At 31.6% G+C, this 22,772-nt stretch overlaps 1 protein-coding gene across 7 annotated transcripts in view; it reads left to right on the top strand.

Annotated features, from left to right (window-relative positions):
* Window positions 1–22,772, top strand: part of Eip63E (cyclin dependent kinase Eip63E) — a 1,081,826-nt gene that overhangs the window by 1,053,863 nt on the left and 5,191 nt on the right. For all 7 annotated transcript variants that reach the window (XM_072534720.1, XM_072534722.1, XM_072534723.1 and 4 more), the window contains 4 exons: window positions 6,016–6,212; window positions 12,207–12,298; window positions 18,617–18,791; window positions 22,297–22,698. In XM_072534720.1, the coding sequence (XP_072390821.1) occupies window positions 6,016–6,212; window positions 12,207–12,298; window positions 18,617–18,791; window positions 22,297–22,698 (866 nt within the window). The remainder of the gene's footprint in view (window positions 1–6,015; window positions 6,213–12,206; window positions 12,299–18,616; window positions 18,792–22,296; window positions 22,699–22,772) is intronic.

Here is a 22,772-nt window from a genome sequence, read left to right as displayed (position 1 = left end):
TGATAGTCGGCAGCAGTTTGGCTTGCAGTATCTCTTCCTGATATTTTTTTGCATTAATATTGCCCTCTATTACTGCTAAACGCCCAACTCCATTAGTGGTCATTCAAGCCCATACCATGACACTCACAGGATGCTTCATAGTGACCGTAGTACACAGGGGCAAAAGGTCTTCTCCCAGTCGGCGGCCAACAAACTTCACTCCGTCACTCCCAAAGATCGAGATTTTGCTTTCATCACTCCAAATTACTTTACTCCATATTGTTCTGCTATTTTCTTGTGGCATTTTAAAGTAATTACTATTTAAATGGGAATAAGCCACAATTAAAGGTTAAAGTACGTTTACTGACGTTTCAATTTCCACTTCGCAAAACGGTTTTCAAAATACAAACATTAATAAAAACACTAATGTTTGTATTTTGAGAACGATTTCCGAAGTGGTAATTGAAACGTCAATAAACGTACTTTAACCTTTAATTGTGGCTTATTCCCATTTAAATAGTAATTACTTTACTCCATTGTTCTTCTGTCCAGCCTCTGTGTGCCAATGCCCAATCAATGCGTTTTTGCCTCTGTTTTTTGTTCAGGAACGGCTTCTTTCTAGGAATTCGTGCTCGCAATCCATTTTCACACAACTTTCTTCTGATAGTGCGGTCCGATATTTGTAATCCAGTTGATTTGACGTTAATATCTTTTGCGGATCTGCGACGATCTTCTAAAGAAAGTCGGCATATTCTATGCACATCGTAGTTACTAACTTTGTGTTTTCTGCCAGATCTTTTTGCTGATTTTGTCGTTCCACTTTTGCAAACTTTCATTACACCTGAGTTTGTGCCGCCACCACCCAATTTGGTTGCTATTTCTTGATAAGTGTAACCTTCTTCTCGAAGGATAATTGCTTTGGCTCTCTTTCCTGGCGACCAGTCAACACGTTTTGGGTTTCTGGTTGCCATTTTCGTTGAATCGATGCTGATGAATTCCTCTCCGACAAATAAACAATAAGGTTGTTGACTGACTAGCAAAACCCTGACGCAATACAGTATTGCCAATGTTGCCATTTACAAATCTCGGATTTTCGGCGTTTCGCTTAAATCTGGTTCCATATTTTATTAAATAATGATGTTAATAAAAAAAGAGTGAGAAATACATAAAATATTATTCAGGAATATAAAACAATAAAATAAAAATGTAATTGTAATGGTAAACTATATAAATCATGATAATGAGACGAGTCTTGCTAAAAAAACGATAATTTTTGTAAAGTTTCCAGAATTTTGGCCACTAGTGTAGGTATTTTTATGTCAATAGTACAGGACAACTATAAATTATTTTAATAAAAAACCAAATTACATTACCTGTGCATACATATACTAATAAGTATGAAATGTATGCAATATGTAGATATGTACATATTCTCTTATTAAAATACATACGACAGAATTATTTTCTTGAAAAATAATCGGTAATCTTCGATTTTTCATTACATAAAACATTAGTGACTTGTTGCTCTAAAATATTGATTAAATTGACATTGGATTGGATTCATTGTCTGGCTGATGACCTTGAGTATCTTCTAAAACCGATAAATTATCGTCAAAAGAAACAAATCTTGAAAAATATTCGTCCTCATTTTGTCGAGTTTCGCGTTTTCCTCATTTTCTACGGGCCATATAGTTTCTGCACTTTATAAAACAATTTTTTATGTAATTTTCCGAGATATTCCAACTTCACTTCATCATATAAATAGCAGACAGAAATTTTCATTCATGTCATTGGAGCTAGCTGAAAACCATATCCATATTTGCTATAATATTTTGTACAACTTCTTTTCTATTCTTTCTCTTAAAAGCGGAAATTATTCCTTGATCCATCGATTGAATAAGTGAAGTTGTATTGTCGGGCAAGAAATGCATTGTTACATTATTCAACCTCACGTCAGGTTTATGGCTAGAGCAGTTGTTATCAACAAATAACAGAACTTTTCTATTTTTTTCTGTCATTTTCTTGTAGAAGTCAATAAGCCATTCCTTAAACATGCTTTTTGTGATCCAAGCATTTTTAATGAAAGTGTGTTTTACGGGCAATGATTTTAAGGATATAAAACACCTTGAACTTTTTGATTTCTCAATAATAACAAGTGGCAATTTATGGCTTCCATCGGAATTGACACAACACATAATCGTCAAGTCCTTTGAAACTTTTCCGCTTACAGCTTTGTCCCCTGTGAAATAGACGGCACCGTCTGGAGTATCTCGGTAATAAAGCGCAGTTTCGTCACAGTTTACACGCACGCTGGTTCATAATTTTTAATTAATGAAAGTAACACATCCGTTGTCTATGTATTTGCGGCAGATACATCGGCATCTTGTGATTCTCCAACATTTTTTTGAAGGAAACTTATGAACGATTTTTCCATCTGCGGAACCATTCATTTATCGCTGTGAAGATCGCATTGCCCAAATTTTCGGCTATTTCTGCAGCATTTTCCTTTAAAACTGAACCGCTGATATTAATATCCCTCTTCTCAGTAAACCACTTGGCTAATGCCTGTTCAACGTCTGAATCTTTCCCACTGCGTTTTCCTTTTGGGTTAATTTTGAATTACCTTGCCAATGGTTGATAAAACAGTCTTGTTTTTTAAAAGTTTGTTCACCTAAGCTTGTGAAATTTCAAGCTTGTTAGCAATTTCAATTTGACTGCAGTTGGATTGTTTCTCGTATTCAAATACATTAATTTTTTTCTTTTAAAGTATGATGATTTCTCTTATTAGCAATGCCATGATTCACTTGCAAACGGGTAGGTATCTGAGTGAATTTAAATTATCTGTTTCTAAAAATGTACATGTTAACAGGCAACGAAGTGGGTGGGCACTAGTAATTTAAAAAAAAATGAAAAAGTGCTTTATGACCTGTAGATGTTTCAAGGAAGTATCGAATTCGTACTCATACCAAAGTAATAAAGTATGTATTATCTGACATACCCTAATAAACCAAGCGTCATTTAAATATTTAGGAAATTATACATAAAAATTTATTCGTTTATCTGAAAAATATTCTATTAAGCGGTATTATTTTATTAAAACGTATTCCTATAAACGGATAAATTTATTATTTTATTATATATATTTATTACAAGGAGTAAATATAAACGTTTCGGGACCTCAAATTTCTATTCCTTAAACCGGTATTCTACTCTACCCGAAACTACATCCACATCTGGATAGTGTTCCCGGAAAAGTCCATAGTGTTCCCGGAAAGTTAATTCTTTAAACATCGACAATATGTCGTTATAATTTTAATCATTTAATATGTTATCTAAACATATCCACTGCTTGGTGATGAGGTTATTTAGCAAGTACTTCTAAATTCACTGAGAACATTCTTTATGAACAATTTTAATCCAGTTGGATTTTTAGTTTTAATGGTTTGATAAACATATTATATATACCAATTACACCGGAATTTGTTCTTCATTGTAAAGTTTTTTTTAATTCAAAAATGTTTAAATATTAGCAGACCAATAATTACTTAACTATGTCTTAAAATTTATTATTATAAAATGTATGTTGAAATGTTTTATCTGAGCAGTTTATTTTCTTTTTATAGAGCTCATTCTCATTAATTAATATTCCTAAATATTAATTAATATAGCTAATATGAAGTTTTATATGTTATTAGATTAAGTGTAAAATTTTTACAGAACGTTAACGTTATGTTAAAGTGAATTTCCACTTCAGTGCGCACAGACTATATAAGTCTAGAAAATAAACTTATTTTTATGCATGCCTACCTGAAAGGATTTAAGTTTGTTCCTCTTGAATATATAAAAAAGTGAAGTTCGAATTAAAAAGAGCGCCTGGCTGAACGAATTTTAACTTAATAAAAAGCCCTTTTGACATTTTTATTAAATAGTAGCCACTGAAGCGAAAAAGAAGTATTGATTTCAGGGGCCGATTTTTCAACATAAAATGAGTGGAATTTGTTAGATTATAAACTCAGGACGGAGACGAAAATTGATTTCGGCTAAATTTTATTTTCCTGACAGGATACAATTTAAATTTTGTTTCCCTGAAATTATATTTTACACGAACAAATTATACGAAAGTGATGAAAGGGAGTTTCGAAAACATCTCTAAATAATTATTTTTGCAATCAAAAAAATTTATTGTGATGTCGTCTAACGCGGATAATAATGCTTTGAGGTATCTGAGGTTTGCAGGTGAGTTTAATGATTACAGCCTACAAAAACTGCAACGAAATACATAAATAAGCCACTGAATTGTTAAAATGTGGGATAGGCGACATGCATGTATACTGTATTGACTCAGAAAGTGTTTGACACTGTAAAACATGACAAATTAATGAACATACTAGTCTAACATTAGTCTAATCTTCATCCTCACATCACAAGAATTAAATAACAGTGACATAATTATAAGCCATCTGTATTTGAATTGAACAACATTTATACGTATCCATGGAAAACAATCAAACATCAAGATAAAGAGGAGGGTAAGATTGTCATCATTATGACTTAACAATATGTATAATGAAGAAAAATATATGTGATACAGGCAGCGAAATTAAAGTAAATAAAGAACAAATCAATAGATGCTGTTAATACAGTAACTTTCCTAACAATTTCGACGAACTTCAAAAGATTATGAATAATAATAGTCGAAAACGGATTTATTTCGTATAGCCTTAACAAGACACAAATTTCTATGATGATCGCGAACAGTCCAATCGAATAGGCACTGCGAGAAGAAGAAGAATGTATATACAGAATTGTAATCCATAGAATTAGTTTCCAATAATAAGGGCATTAATAAAAATTAGAAAAATTAGTTAAGAAAAAATTAGGATAGGAATAAATAAACGCAGATGAGTAATACGACTTTTCAACTCTCTTTGATGGTAGAAGAGAAACAAAGGAACATGCCTACATACGTACAGAACAAATTCTTCTGGAAAGGTTCTGAACCTGTTTTCTTGTGGTATGTCTAAGTTAAATATTATGTTTATATTAAGCCACAATTGATTGCACCCATTGTCATTTATAAACAAGGAATTTCGTAAGATTGAAGAAAGGAAACAACAAAGCGCTATAAGCAAAATAAACAAGAAGGGATTTAAAGATGAAAACAATACCATATATAAAGGGCTTATCAGAAAAATTAAAAAGGATAGGAAATAAGTACAACATCACAACAACACTCAAAACTAACAATTCACTGAGATCTATTCCGTCCAAAATCAAAGCTAACAACACACAAGAAAGACCAAAAACTGCATCTACAAACTATCCTTTAAATGCAACAATTTTTATGTGAGCGAAATCGCAAGACCACTAAATGTCAGAATAGATGAGTAGAGAACCTAAATCAAAATCGACCAATCATGCATATGCAAAAATGCCTGGGACAATGAACACAGGGTACAATGGAAAGATGCATCGTTATGAAAGCAACAGACATGAAAAAGAGAAAAATTAAAGAAGCAGCTCTCATCGTACTTAATGAAGAAAAATGTGTAGCAAACTCTGCAAATGTAGCAGGCTCTGGTTGGCAATACTAAAAGACGAAGTCGACAACAGGAAGATACCAACATTAGCGGATTAATAGAAAATCAGAGACACATGCATTTACAGACCAAAGAGTCGGGTCCATAGCGCTTTTGAAATTAGTACCTTGATATATTCGAATAAGATAAATAGAGATTTGGATAACAAGATTTTTAGGTTTGAGTACATTCTCTATCACAATTGTACCTATGTTGGGATTCATTTGGTATACATGAAGATCCACACCTTTTTCATGTGTAGTAGCACCCTCAGTGCCAGTTCCAACCACCTAGTGTCTTCATTTGTTTCTATTTGGTAGGCATAGTTTTTACGAACAATAATTTTTTCTATCTATATCTAATGAAACACCGCGCCCTCTTATTGAATATAATATTTCCAATTATTTATCTATATTGTTATATCAATGAAATCTATATTTGCATTTCTTTGTTACAGAGTGGAATAGCGTTGCCGGACATGACAGGGTGAAAAGGCAATTGTCTGTTTCTAGCGATAGTAAATTGTTAGATGATGATATTCGAGAAGAAACGAAAGTGATACTACGGCCGAGAAAACCCCCGAGACCCAAATCGGAAGTGTTGCTCAATCAGGGTACTGACCACCGACGAACAAAGAGATACTCCGCTTTTGGGGTGAGTAAAAATTCTACTTTTTATTCATGTTTCTAGTTTCAGTATATTTAACGAGCAGCTTTAGTGAACGCTGTCAGAGCTGCATAAAAATCAACAAGAGTTATTGCACATTAATTAACCCTACGTTAGGCGCGTGGTATTTTGTAGCGGCCTTGGGCGCGTGGTCTACATATGTAGACCATTTTCTTTTATTATTAATTGACATCTGATGTGATAAATTTTTAAAAGGATATTAAAAATAGATTTTTTTATACATATATTTTAACATAAAATTCATTTTAATTAATATACGTATATCTGTGTGTAGTTATTTAAAAAAAAAACGGAATAATGTTTTTCTACCTTTATTCTTCTGGAATAAGTTTTGAACAACAACATAAAATTCTTAGTGCGGTAAAATTAAACCAAATGTAATTTTCTGATACTAATACATACTAAGCTTACACTAATATTACACTAATATTACAAAATTGACAAAAGAAAATCATTTGAAAGTCATGAAAGTGAGCACAAAATAAGTATATATTTAGTTGGTCAAGCAGCTAGTGCACATATCTGCCATGTGTTGTTTGCATGCGTAATGGTTGCATTTTACACAAGCTTTTCTTGTAGATTTGTTGCAGGCTCGAGGACAAATATGACAAAGTCCTACGTAATTTTCTGGTTTTGCCGGTGGAGCAGGCGGGGCTTCAATTCCAAGAAAAGCACGCGCGCGTCTTCTTAGTTCTACTGGCACGTAGGTGTTAGTTGACCTCGCCTCTGTCTGAGGCTTGATCAATTCCCATGCAAATTACTCAATAAACTCACTTCTCTTGACTTTGGTTTCAAAGGGATGATTTCCTTTATATACGCAAAGAGCGTTTATACCCGATATATTCAAAAGGTCAAAAAATATTACCATTGGCCAACGACACGTGTTTCTTGCAACATTGTAGTTTACACATAACTGATCGACACAATCTACACCAATTTTAGTTTTGTTATATCGGGTGATGATATCAGGTTTTTTGGAATCCCCTGTTTTTGGATCAATGGTATTATCGTGGTGCATTGAAGATACCAAAATAACAGACTTGTTTGTTTTGGGACAATAAGACACCAACGTCATATCCACCTGGAAACAAAAGATAGAAGTTTTCTCTTCTCTTTTTTTATTAGGCAAGAACTCAGCAGGGATCTCACGCTTATTCTTGCGCATTGTACCGAGATAAGTTAATTTTTTTTGATGTAGTAATTTTCTGGTCAATGGAATACTGGTGAACCAATTATCGCCTGTAATATTACGATGAGTTCCCTCTATTGGCTGCACCAATCGTAGTACAATATCTTCAGCAGTATTGCTAACCTTATACGGGCCATCAGGTTGAGTTCCGACATGTGTTTCGAGACTGAAAGTGTAAAAGGTTTTTGCATCAACCAGCGCAAACATCTTTATCCCATACTTCGCTGGTTTATTGGGTATATATTGCTTGAATGAGCAGCGTCCTCTAAAAGCCAATAATTGCTCGTCAACAGTCAGATACGCACTAGGGATGAAATTATTTTGAAAATTAGCCAAGAAAATTTCGAAAACATTTCTAATGGGTGCTAATTTGTCTAATTCCCTTCTTTCTGTTCGTGTATTGATATCATCAAATCTTAAACAACGGAGTAGAAATCTAAACCGTTTTTCGCTCATAGCGAGGTAACATGATTCGACTCCATTGCCTTTTGAATTATCCCATACTTTGCGAGCGTTTTTTCTTGAACTTCTCAGTGTTCCTATTAAAAACAAAATTCCTATCAAAGCTCTTATCTCCGTTTCATCAGTTAATCTAGCATCCTGTTCCCTACAAAATCGCTCTTTTATGTTCTGAATATATATATATATATATATATATATATATATATATATATATATATATATATATAATATATATATATATATATATATATATATATTCGTTGAACAAACTATTATTCGAATGATTGCGTCAGACAAAAAAAGTTTATGACAGTTAATTGCAAGCATTGCATTGAGGGCATCACGTTTTGGTCCGGGTAAGTATGTTAGAAGATTATGAGTTCGATTATGTTAGAAGATTATGAGAACGCGTTCGCACTTGTACATTACCATAATCCTTTCTCCATTTTGTCGTCATATCCTTACCTTTGTAAAATTTGCCATCACCAATTTGTTTATCGTTGCTTTGTGATTCATCTTCATCTGATGTTAGTTCTAGTTCTGAGTCAGTCTCATGATCACTTCTTTCCACTATATTTTCATTTTCTTCTTCTTCATCTTCCTCATTTTCATCTACTGGGCTCTCCTCTCCACTTGATTCCTCTTCAAACCATCTTAACCATACAGCTGGGTCTGTACTACTCTGTGTACGCCTTTTCTTAGAGTCAGACATGTTTCTCTGAAACAAAGAAGAAAAAATAGTATAAAATTATGTATCAAAATAATGCATACATTTGTGCAAAAACACAAAATTGAATATTTGACAAATATGAATACATTTCTGAGAAGTACAATTCAAGAAAAAACAACACTTACCTAATTTATGACAAGTTTATTATATAAAAATACTACGTAGGTACTCGAAAAATAATTTCACACTGTTAGGCGCGTGGTCTACAATCGCAGACCAATCGTGTTTACACGTGTTTAAAAATTAGCACTTTACTAGCTCGCTGCAACGGACATACTGAACTTATAGATTACGGTGTTATTAATAGCTACTGAACGGCACAGCCTCATAGTATATCACAATTCAAGACAATCGTCGTTCAAACAGATGTGGTCTACAGTCGTAGACCACGCGCCTAACGTAGGGTTAAAAATGTATGGTTCGCTGCGAATAATATGAGTATATTTCTGTCCTCCTAATATATCTTATGAATCTGTTATTTTCTTTTTGTTTGATATAATCACAAATACAATTAGAAATATTTTATTATATATATTATACCAATGTGTAACCCTTTTTTGATGGTGCTAGAAAGGTCACCAATGGATATATTGCGAACGGTTACAGACCAGAACATACAGCTAGATGGTTGATGGAGAGTGTGTCGTGGGTTCGAAACTAGCTTTTGGAATTGGTACTTGATTCAACAGAACAAATTACCAGAATACTTATATCCGTATCATCGAGTCTTGATGTCTTTAGGATATCGATTAGTTTCCCCTGTGGTACTTTGTCATACTGATGATAATCCCCAATCGAATCAAAATACAGGAAACTAAAATAGATTTATTTAGGTTGATTTTTATTAATTTTTTGTAAGTTGCAATTTTATGCATTAGCTCACAGACTTATTAATAAGTTGGAAAAGAGAAAGTAAATAGGTAAATACGGGAAAAATCCCTAAGCGATATTTCCATGTAATACTTTACCAGCAACAAACAATTACGTCAAGTTCTTAACGAACAAAGTGCTCGTTAAGTCTCCTGTTCATTTTCTCATTAAGACACAGCTCGAGGTTAAAATGGAAAATGCACAAAACAATATGCTTTTATTTACGTTTGTTTGTAGTGTTTTTTATTACAGCTGATGGAAGAGCTTATAATAACTCTTTGGTTTATTTTTGTGTCGGTAACTTTAAAGTAAAGTTTTATCAGATCGGTGAAAAATTCCAAATTCCATTTTTATTTGTTTTTTTTTTGTTGGCGTGTTTTGGTAATTATTTTGGTTTTGGTAATTATTTATTTAATGATTTCCACACTAATTAGCCATGCATACACCAAATTTGTATGTACCAATTTGTATGTAAAGTGATATTTTGAAGAGTTTGAACAAATGCTTGTCCAAATTGATTTGACACATGACACCTAACACTTCTCACACATATCCTTACACTAGATGTCACTCTTTCATGCATGTCTCTTATATCTTCACATGCTCTCTGGGAACTCCTGTCTTTTTGAGTGTCTACTACATAACCTCTCGAGGAAATCGAGAGTTAGGGAGACCAATATGATAATGCTTTCTCAAGATAAATTAATATCACAACAGCGTTTGTTTCTTTATTCTTCTAGTTTTTCATCAGCAGCCTTATCAGCTGAAAATTGCATCTGTTGTTGATTTGCCTTGCATAAATCCAAACTGGTTATTGTCTATTTCTGTTTTTTCACATATTTTCATGGTGTGACTATACTAAAATCACAATCCAGATCCACTAGAAATAAACAAACCAAGACACTTGAATGTTACGAGCAACACTCCCGAATCATGATTTACAATGTATAAACTTTGTAAATCAAGATTTGAGATTTATACAATGTATATACATTGTAAATCATTATTTCAGAGTGCTCTTTGTAACATTTAACGTGGCTTGGTTTATTTATTTCTAGTGCATCTTGATTGTGATTTTAGTATAATTAGTTTAATGGCCCTGTAGTTTGTGCCTTGTTGTGTATCTCCTGTGTTTTTGTAAACAGGTACTAATATACTGCTTTTCCATTAGTCTGGCAATTGTACTACTTCCACAATTCTATTCAACAAACCTGTTAGCCACTTGTTCCTGTTTGTCCTAAGGCTGTCCACACGTTCCCACGGATATCATTTGGTACAACTGCTTTACCTTTCTTTATTTTTGAGTTCAAGTGATTGAACAACTTCCTCGTTTGTTATTTTAGTGACCATTATTGTTAGTAATATCTCAAATGTGATTCTGTCAAATTCTTCATTTAATAAACTGTCAAAATATTTTTCCCATCGCTTTTTGATATCCTTTTTGTGAACTACTACTTTATGATTTTCGTCTCAGATAAATCTAATCTGATTAAAATATTTTGCTTTCCTTGTGATCCCCTCCGAAATTTTCATTTATTTTTGCTTTTTACTTCAATGTCCAGCACAAGCAAGTTGTTGTCTTACCGTCTCACTAACTTTTACCTTACAGTCCCACACATTCACGTATATCTTCCTTTTTTTGTCATAAAATTGGAAAGGGATTTTGTCGACTTTAGTATGTGATAACATGACTCTCTTTTGAAAGAATGTGTTAACAATCGCCATATCTAATGCTGTTGGTAATTCTCTGTCTAATAAGCTAATAAAGCGTTTCTTTCATTATCACCCAGCCCGCCTGGAGGAGCGTACACTCACAACATTGATACACTTTTTTTTAAGTAGAAAGTTTACTGACATTATTCTCACTCGTTCTTGCAACTTCTACTATGTTATTCTTCATTTCTATATCAGCAATTAAGTATACCACATCCGTTCCTATTGTTACTTTCCCTACATACACACAATTTGAATCCTTCACCTAGGTATTTCGCATTTTGTACTTTCCACCGTCTTTTGAATATAAGTAGTCGGCACTCTTCTTCTTTTAATCGTATTTACTAACTCCATACCTTTAACTGTAAGACTTAGAAGATTCCAAGAACCTATCCTGATTTTTCTAACTTTTAATAGTGTTCCCCTGAAATTCTCAGTTTGATTCCGGAACTGGATTCTCAGTTCCATAAATTGTACTGAAATTATGGAATACAGGAGATGCCACCATTTTATTATTGATTTTGTGAGATTAGAGAAGGTCTTTTCATTATTATGACCTAGAAAGACTTTCGGAAATTTGATGCCTGCCCTGTAAGCTAATGTATTGTTACTTGTGTCCCGGCACTAGGAGTCGTGTACTTTAAATGGGATACTTTTATGTAATCCGTAATTAATCAAATTAAAGAGAATAATAGTAAAATACATTATCAAATACTATTATGAGAAATCGTAATCCAGAATATGTTACAAAGATTTAAGATACTAACTGTTATGTTAGAAGAACTATAAAACAACAAAATAAGTGATGGATTCGACCGTTCCTTGAAGGAAGTTTATTTTATCAAGCAATAAAACACTGAAAACTTTTGTTTTCAACAGTTTCATAAAATTTATTATAATTTATTATCACTACTAAAAAATATATACTTACAATATACAACACAAACTATTTTTAAAGAATAGAGCAAAGTATAATTTTTTTTATATTTTGTTTCAGGGTGATTCTCCGTTCGGAAAGTCAGAAGCTTATATTAAATTAGAACAATTAGGTGAAGGTTCATATGCAACCGTGTACAAAGGATTTAGCAAGTAAGTTACAACGTTGAAATTCTAAAATAGAATTAATTCTAGTAGACATGTACGAGTAGTTTTCCAGGTCGTGCTCAGAATGTTTTGTTCAGAAATATTGTTTGCATTATTTAGAATATTCTCAAAAGTTAGTGTATGTAAAGTGTATACGTATATATTTAAAAGGACATCGAAAGGATACACGTTTAAAATACAAAAATTAAACCTAAAGTTTTTTTTTAATACTCTTAACTTATATCGCCACAGTAAAAGGATATGGATTTCATTAAGTGCAAACGGGATATTAGACCAGGGAAATAAGATTTCTCACGGGACTGTGACTAATCCAGATATCTGACAATTTTTTTAGTTATTATAGGCCTATATAAAAAAACCTATATGTTTGTCGCATAAATTTCGGCGTCTTTTTTTAGTTATTAACAATTTATTGTAAAAAATGCCATTGTTTCGATTTTTTGCTTACCGTTGATTTGTTTAATATTTGAGGTAAAATTACAAAACTTATCTTTTAAAGCATAAAGAAACCTGTAAAATGGCGATTTTCAAAAGTTGGAAAATTAATTTGTTGCTTCAAAAAGTGCAAAATAAGGCAAAAACGTTATTTGTTTATAACTATTGTAAAAATCAACCTATGTATTTATTATTCCGCCCAAAGTTGCATATTGTGGTCTTTAATAAACCCACAAAATTTCAGATCGATCCATTAATTAGTTTAAAAGTTATTCTATTTGTTTATATCAGAGACCTTTTTTTGCAGTCACATTAGTCAGAAAATAATTAAGATACAGTTATTCTACGCAGCCAAATGAAAGTTTAAGAGTTAAACTATCAATATACACCAAAAAAAGTGTAAAAAAATTACTTTTTACAACGCAAAACCCTTTTTTAAAATTACGGTTATTTTTGATTTATAAACATTTAGAATCACTTTTAAACTATTGCTCGAAGATAAAATATTTTTTTGTATCGAAAAGCTGACATTTTTACACGAATTTAAATAAAATAGTTTAGTAAAAAAATTGTCAAAAATATAGTTCAAAAAAATGAAAATGTATCTTCAAACTACTACAATTGTTTATATCTCCGGATCTATTCAACTGACTTTAATCTTTCTTGTTTTAATTTGTACGCACTTTTTGCGTATATTACAAATATGTAATTTGTTTATAAATTAATTAACTAATAAACAGTCTACTTTGTTTAATCAATTTACGAATAAAAGATTCCCCCAAAAAATCGATATTTATTGGAATACTTTCATTGTTAACTATAGGAAAAGTTAAAACACACTTTCTTTAATAAATAATTTAATATTACTTAATTTTAGCTAAAAATAAGCTATTACATATGTTTACATTGATATATAAGGAAAGAAGTGTATATAAATACACACATATATATATACATATATATATATATATATATATATATATATATATATATATATATAAATATATATATATATATATATATATATATATATATAAATATATATATATATATATATATATATAAATATATATATATATATATATATATATATATATATATATATATATATATATATATATATATATATGGGTTAGAGTCAATAAAAGGGCTATTGGTTAACTATTTTTTATCTCGAGCTTTCAATTGTGTTTACAATTATTATCAAGAGCTGTTAAAAAAAGCATATTATTATGATATACAAAATATCATACAAAGTTGAACTAGATAGAAAAAACAATTTTTGTTAACTCACCAAATAAAATTAGTTTAGTAAATAAAAAATTGCTGCTAATACATCTCAAAAATAATTAATATAAAAATGTCCTAATCTAATAAATGCTTCTCTGAAATTTTAGTATAATTTTGAAAACATTTTTTTAATACAAAAACAATTGAATTTATAAATAAGTTAAAATAGCAACCAATTACAAATAAGCCTCAATGTCATAAATGCAAACTTAAAATTTTTTATTTTTGACAATTATATTGCCAAAAATAAAATTTTATTTAAAAATTCTTTTTTGTTTAAAAAATTCTATAAAAGCTGTGATTTTATTTGTAATTTCTAGATTTTGTGTGACTGTTGTCTCATATTTATGTGCAATTTCTTTATTTTTTAGTCAATAGGACCTGATAATTTCATATTCCAATAGATTTTTTAGTTTTTGTTTATATTTGTCTGTGTATAATAAATAAAAAGTTCATATATATGTTCCATGTTTATATTTTTGCATTAAAATATTATTTTTTAAAGTTTGCTTCATGAAAATTACTTAAAATAACAATTCTGAGTGAGCTTTATAATTTATTAATTAAGTATAAGTTTTTTATAAATACATTTAATAAACCGTTAAAAGTGGTTTGCAAATAAAATTGAATCTGATAAAGTATCAGTGGACCCTTCCTCCCGACTAAAAGATTTAATTTTAATTATTTAAGTAATACACAGCAATAGGATATAAAAAATTTCAAAAACAGCCAAATAACCACCGGTCTACAGTTAAAGCATTTTGTCTAATTACATTTAAATATGCTTAAATACAGCAGATATTCCCACAAGAGTAAACAGCACAATTGCTACCTATGCAAATGATACTGTGATAATGGCTTCTAGCTCGGTTCCAGGTAACATCCTGTCAAAATTTACAAATTCATTTAAATGAACTAGAGAAATGGTTAAAACTATGGTGATTTAAAGTAAATAGCAGCAAATCAGCACATATAACATTTACTTTACGAAAAGAGAGTGTACCATCTGTGCGCATAAACAATACCAGAATACCCAAAAAAAGTGATGTTAAATACTTGGGAGTACATTTTGACAGCCGACTAAATTGGGGAAAGCACATCTGGACAAAGCGACTGCAACTAGGATTAATATACAGGAAAATGTATTGTTTCATGAACCAAAAATCCAAATTAAGTCTACATAATAAATTATTACTGTATAAATGTATTCTAAAGCCAGTTTGGACCTACGGTATACAGATATGAGTTACAGCATCTAATTCTCACTTACTGAAACTTCAGCGTTTCCACTCTAAAGTTTTTAGACATATTACCAATGCACCGTGGTACGTGCCCAATTATGTTATACATCGAGACCTTCAGATCCAAAATATTAAAGACACCGTTGTCTCACTCAGTGGCACTTACAAAAATAGACTACTGAACCATCCAAATATGCTTGCCCAAGACCTACTTAAGCGACCGAGGAGAGGAAGACTAAAACGCCGTGATCCCTTAGACCTTTCCATACCTTTACATACATAAACGTATACTCTATATTTTATAGCTACAACTTATACTATATGTATATACCAATAGCGTATAATTGTGTGTGTGTATTTTAACTATTACTATTTTCTTAGTATGTTAGTAATGTCTTTGTAAAGTGTTATTTATATTTCAAATATTTATATATATTAGAAATTTATCTTAAACGATTTTTGTCACTGGACGGATCTCCCCTGTGTTAATTACGTGATAAACTTATTGAGTATTGTTTTTATTGTAGAAACAGATTACAATAAATACAGGATGTAAGAAAAAAAAATTAAGTATAAGTTTTTTATAAATACATTTAATAAACAGTTAAAAGTGCTTTGCAAATAAAATGGAATCTGATAAAGTATCAGTGGACCCTTCATCCCGACTAAAAAATTTAATTTTAATTATTTAAGTAATACACAGCAATAGGATATAAAAATTTTCAAGGACAGCAAAATAACCACCGGTCTACAGTTAAAGCATTCTGTCTAATTACATTTAAATATGCTTAAATACCGCATCACAAGGTCCTTCCGACTTATTTAAACTGGACCCCAGACCCGTATTAAAGTTTGCCCTTTCGTTAGTTAAAGTTTTGTCCTTAGCCATCCTTTCTCAGTCCTCTTATATTCTGGGAACGAACAGGATGTTCAAATAAATTTCATAATAAATTGTACCGGATTTTTAGAAGAGCTTTTGTATTTGCATAGAATGAAATCGGAAACAAGGAAGCGAGTTTATGCACTTTGTAATAAAAGATAAGTAAAAAGAATACTTCTAAACGATGGAACTTTTAGAAATATTTTTGCATTAGAAGAAAGCTGAAAATAAAATAAAAACAATTCTTAGGAAAAGATGTATTTTCTAGTAATTTTTTAAATATTTTAACACAAAGGAAAATAGGGTTTATTTAAAAAAAATGTCCACAAACAAATAATTCTATTTTGTATAATTACTTTCTATATGTAAATTTAAAAGACAATCGAACTATTAATCGGTCCTAATTCAAAATGCAGTGTGCCACAAAAAGATTTTTAAATTCATTTTCAAATTATACTAGGATTTTTAGAGATGAAAATAAGTGATTTGGCCTAACTTGTCTATATGCAAAAAGTGCATCTAGAAAAAAGTCTGGGTAATAAAGTTACAAAATAAAACCGAATTTTTTAATATTGTTTTAATTGCTTAATATTGTGAAAATTCATATTATGTGTGAGAATGCCATGGCTAATAAAACCATATTAGCCATACCAATCAAAACAAGGGATGTCAAAACCTTTTCCCGTCTAACTTTTTTGTAGTATAATATTGGATTAAAAACGGGACGTCAAAGGAGTGGCATATCGATTTTACAACTTTTTTGTCTATTAGTATTTCTTTGTAAAATCATTAATTTAGAAGATACAGTCAGTTTTTAAACTTTGATTTTCACAAATATCAAGTTATTCGAGTATTCAAATTGTTGCCGTGTTGTCTATCTTGATAGTGCTTTGACAGGTATTAATTTTCAACGAAGGTTTTGTTTGAATTAATTTGATTGAAAATGAAAAATTACAGTTTTTCTGCAATGGCAGATATGCACATCGTCTTAAGTAAGAATAACAACTACGGAAATCATGATTTTTTTTAATTAGGTGAATGTTAGAGAATGGTGCGACAGCAGCAAGGCGTTATGCAGATAAGGTAGAGAAACTGAGACATTACAAAACCAAGTACGTGGTAAGAGTGGTCCCGCAAAAAACCGTGTAAATGATAATGCTATTCTAGACCGTATTGTTGAGCACCCCGAAGCAAGCATGAGGATGATGCTGAATTAGGGGTATGTCGTATGAAAATGTGGAGAACGGTTTAGGAACAGTTACTTCACCCCTTCCATGTAACAGCAGTTCAAGTTGCCTACCGCATCAACACGTCAAGTATCTGCAATGACGGGACTTTCACATGAGTTGGTTAGAAAGGTATTGAAATTACATAAGTTTCACCCGTACAAAACACAAATTCTTCAAGAACAAGGCGATGATGATCCAAACCGACGAATTGAGTTTTGTGAACTCATGACTAAAAGAATTCGCGTTGAACCGAGAATGTTAAAAAATATTTGTTTCGCTGATGAATGTACTTTTATGCTGAATGATAATGTAAATAAACAAAACTGTCGGTACTGGAGGAATGCGAACCCACATCGATTCAGAGGTCACACTCAATATACTGAAAAACTGAATGTTTAGGCGGGAATATTAGGCGATGCTATAATTGGCCCCTTGTTCATACCAGGCAATTTAAGTGACGACATTTATCTCGATATACTGGAAAATCTCGATGGTATGAAAAATCAGTTAGTACCCGTCAATGTCAAGTGGAATGATGTAGTCACTACATAGCATCTTTCTATCAGTTAGCCCTAGACTCCAGCACAGATCAGAGGTAATGTAAGTCGATAAAACCTCACCAGTTCCAGGGGGTCACTAAGATGCGCCCATTTTCAGATTTTATTAATTAACAAAGTTAACAGTCTATTGCATTTACCTTTGTAAATACCATGAGGATTGTTTTTTAATACTGACGTCCTTCCAATGTTTTTCTGTGGCTATACAATGTTTTTAACAACTTTTTATTAAACTGATGATGGAATGATTCAATTCCGAAAAGATCTTCTTTAAAATAAAAATTTTTAAGCTTTTAATAAGCATTTTTTATACCTTAATACACACGAACACCACGTGCTTTGTATTCAACAGGTATACTAGCCACTCCTGGATATCTCCACTTCATGGTTTTGTTCCAGTTTCACTGTTAATTTGAATGATTAAGTGATACACCAAACATGATTTTCCACAAATATGCATTGACAAATAATGTAAAATAAAATCAGCATGACTAAGACATTGAAATGCAGTAAGAGTATATTGCAAAGAACCAAACACTGGAAGCCGAAATAAGGCTAAGAATCTTTTGAATAACATTTGATGAAAATATTGTAGGGACTTTTTACATTGTATATGTACTATTTACATATGTCCATTATTTATTTAATACACTTTTCGTCTTTTATTTCAGTTTACAAAACCAAGTTGTGGCATTAAAAGAAATAATTCTGCAAGAAGAAGAGGGTGCTCCATTTACTGCTATCCGCGAGGCTTCCTTATTGAAAGAACTGAAACATGCAAATATTGTCACTTTACATGACATTGTACATACCAGACAGACACTAACCTTCGTTTTCGAATATGTGGTAAGTACAATACAATTGGATATGAACAAATGAACATCCATAAAATGTATTACTGATATATGGGTACTTTTGGTGTCTTCGGGTGAGATCTGATAATGTACACAAACTCTGTCAACAATTTTTCTATTTCAAAAGATAAATGTGAAAATACCTACAGACTGCACCTCCTGAATTTTTAATATCTAATTAACAATTAAGGCGATTTTATATGTTTTCTTTGGCGGTTGTTTTCTTTATACATATTAATAAATTATTAAATTAGTTAAATTAAAATTATGATTTTCTTGTTTTAGAAATTCTACCATTTTTCGTGTTTTAATCATTATATGAGACCCATTTCGTCACAATAAAAATACACATAACTAATTTGACAATACTTCATTAGATTTAAACTTTGGATGGTCGTTATTCTCTATCTTGATTTAAAATACACCTAACTTATATTTTTGATTATTGTGATACAAATGAAAAAACAATTTGCGTCCTATACATAGTTACTTTTTATCCCACATTCTGTAAAGCCAGACTGAAGACGGAATTATAAGTGATATAACCGAGATAAGATATAAAGAATCGTTGGGGTTATGAATTATTTATCTATACATTCTTAACGAATAATCTATGCGAAATATTTTAACAAGCTATAAAATTGTTAAAAATTAATGGGATAACTCCAATGACCTTAGCAGAATCAGAACGAAGTTTTTCGACTTTTAACCTTTCCGGCTCTGGGTGATTTTCAAAACTCCTGACACCGGGTGGGGTAAATGCTCACCCCAACGCCCAACAGTTTTCTTAATTTTTAAAATAAAAACTTTCGTGGGAAGGAAACTATGATCAAATTGTTTTTGGTTGGTCATATGTTGGTACTGTTGGAGTTATTTGAACAATTTAATGAAAGTAAATTATAAATTTTTTAAAAGATCGTCTGTTTCTAAAATATAATTATTTACGTTATATACAATTAAATTTAACACTTCTTACAATTTTTTGTTGTTTTGCTGTGTTTTAGACATAAAAAATTCTTACACAAGATTTATTTTGATTGAACTTCATTGTCTTTGGATCTAAAACACGCATGACATCTACCTTGTTTGCGTAATTTGCACTCGGGTCGTACTTGTTCCCATTGATTTGTGGTGGGGTGCTAACTGATATTATTCAATATTCAGTTTATTTCTTCAACTGTCTTTCTAGTCAACTTGGTGCATATGGTAGTGTTACTTATCCTCCTTATATGAGGTTCTACTAGTTCCCTTCCCTAATTCCAAAAGAACAATCATCTTTTGCGGCGGCATTCTGATTTCCAATTTGGGTGGAGCTGTTTCCATAAAACAAAGGTATTCACTACCGCAAGATCGATCAAACTCATAAAGAAAACAGCTGGCCATCTAGTGGATTGCCTGTTACAGCTGTATTCTGCAACTATCTTACCAAGGGTATCAACCCCGCCTGTAGGAGAAAGGATGAGGTAGCTGGTTGGATGATTTAAAAGCAAATATTTGTAAAACACCTACATGTTTTTCTAGCAAGACTCCGCCAGAAATTCAACCAATGGTGTGTATTTATTGATCCCGTCCACTGAGTTTGTAAAGAAATCTATATTATATTCGGCAAAAAAATTATATATCCATCTCCCTTTGCATCTTAAATCTGCAACTTCTTTCCTTAAGTTCCGTAAAATGACAAAAGCCTATCTATCTGAAAGACCATATTATTCAGTTGAAGAGTTTCCTAAAGAATAGCTAATAAATTACAGTACGTTTATGTACAAGTAAATAAAGTATTTTTATAGATTTGGGTATCAAATGCAGCAACTTAAACGTATTAGTTCGTAAGGTTTTATTGTGCAATTTGTAATGCACCCCTTTCCTCCCTATTGCACTCTGATGCGCGATAGGGGCACAGCTATCAGCCAAATGCTTTTCATGTGGGAGTCCTGGGTGATAGAACTCCAACACAGTACCCTATCCGATTAAAATTAAGGCTAGCGTTAGGTGCTTTAGTTCTGTTATCCTCTTGTGGCTTGTCCGCGAAACTAAAATTGCTTGCTTGAGCCTCAAGTCTCCGCTCTGGGCTACGCCCAATTCAGACTTGGTGCTCAAGGTTTTATATGGTTTTGTTAATTTTTTTGTTGGCTTTCGCCGGTTTTTTGTCAGTAATTTTTATAATTTTTTTGTTGGCCGAAGCCGTTTGTTGAGTTTTTTATAATTTTTTTTGTAGGATGTCTGAAAAAGAAAAATCATAATTATTATATATTAAAATCATTTTACCTGGGGGCCTACACTGTGCTGTGCTTGTCCACGTTGTTATAGAGCTACGAACTGTCCGCTTTTATGTGATGATGTTTATTTTGTTTTCTCTCCGGTAATTTTAGTTTTCTCTCGTGTATAACGCAATTGAAACAGACCTCTGCACAGACTTTATACTAATGATTCAGAAATAAGTATAAAATCCACCAGGATATTTACCCACCTATATTTTTTATACCCCTTCAACATGGCTCGAAATATTTTCCCAAAATTTGCATAAGCCTAATCCCGTAATAAACAAAACACAATGAAATTTGCAAAACATTTCAAAACGACTTCATGGAATTTGTAGCTAAAGCACAATAAAATAACGTTATTATCTAAACTACTACTTTGGCACTTCTGATATGTAATTAGTGAGCCTCTAGGAACAAATTATGCTAACGACCGTACACAGAAAATATCAAAATCAGGTAAACAAGGTTACAAGGTTATTAGATAAGGAAAGCACTTAACAAAACAATCCGATAGGAATATATAATTTAATACTAATACATATATATATATATATATATATATATATATATATATATATATATATATATATATATATATATATATATATATATATATATATATATAATGTATATATAGCTGAGCATAAAAACTTTTAAAGAAACAATATACAAGTATAAAAAATGTTCTAACTGTCCATGAGGTATTTCGCTTATTTTCTTCTAAAAGCTCTTTTTAAAGTCGTGAAGAGTCGGCTTGTTAAAAAAATATTGTTTTCTCATATAAACGCAAGAAGGATAGTACAATATACAAACGTCTTTAACTTTTATCTTAAATCACGCTAGATCACTTAGAGATCATTGGTTGGATCGAAATTTTAAAGATAATTAAAATTTTTGGATTAGTTTTTGATCCCCAGTCCCCAAGCCCTCACTGAAAATCAAGTGCCAAAAATAAAAAGACGAATTAGATTGGCAGTATTTAGCAAATTAAGTTACATATTAAAAACAAAAGTATTCAATTCCTCAAAATGAGAATATATGTAAAGTTTGTCATTCATAAAATCGCAAAAGGTCGATGGAAAAGCAAATGTCACAGATTAAATGAAATGACTATATCTATAAATGAGGCCTTACATAATTAACTCAAGTTGATGCGTGTTATGTTCCAATAAAGAAAAATGGGTACTACCAATTTATAAGACTACTTTTCTATAACTAATATTTTATTATTTTTAGCACACCGACCTTTCCCAGTATCTAGAACGACACAGTGGTGGATTGGACCCTCGCAATGTTCGATTATTTCTCTTCCAACTATTACGCGGTCTATTATACTGTCACAAAAGACGAGTGCTTCACCGTGACGTCAAACCCCAGAACCTCCTTATCAGTGAAATCGGTGAATTGAAACTAGCCGATTTCGGCTTAGCGAGAGCCAAATCAGTTCCCAGTCATACTTATTCACATGAAGTAGTGACGTTATGGTACAGACCACCAGATGTTCTACTGGGAAGTACGGATTATTCTACTTCATTGGATATGTGGGGCGTAGGTTGTATATTTGTGGAGATGATTACCGGTATGGCCATATTTCCCGGAGTCAGGGACACTATTGATCAACTAGATAAGATATTTAAAGTAAGTATTAACTTTTTATGACCTAATAACATTTATAATAACAGTAAAATCTATGAAATTAAAGCCATGCGATC

This window comes from Diabrotica undecimpunctata, chromosome 6, assembly GCF_040954645.1.
Source record: "Diabrotica undecimpunctata isolate CICGRU chromosome 6, icDiaUnde3, whole genome shotgun sequence".
Taxonomy (NCBI): Eukaryota; Metazoa; Arthropoda; class Insecta; order Coleoptera; family Chrysomelidae; genus Diabrotica; species Diabrotica undecimpunctata.
This window is presented reverse-complemented; position numbering and strand designations above follow the sequence as displayed.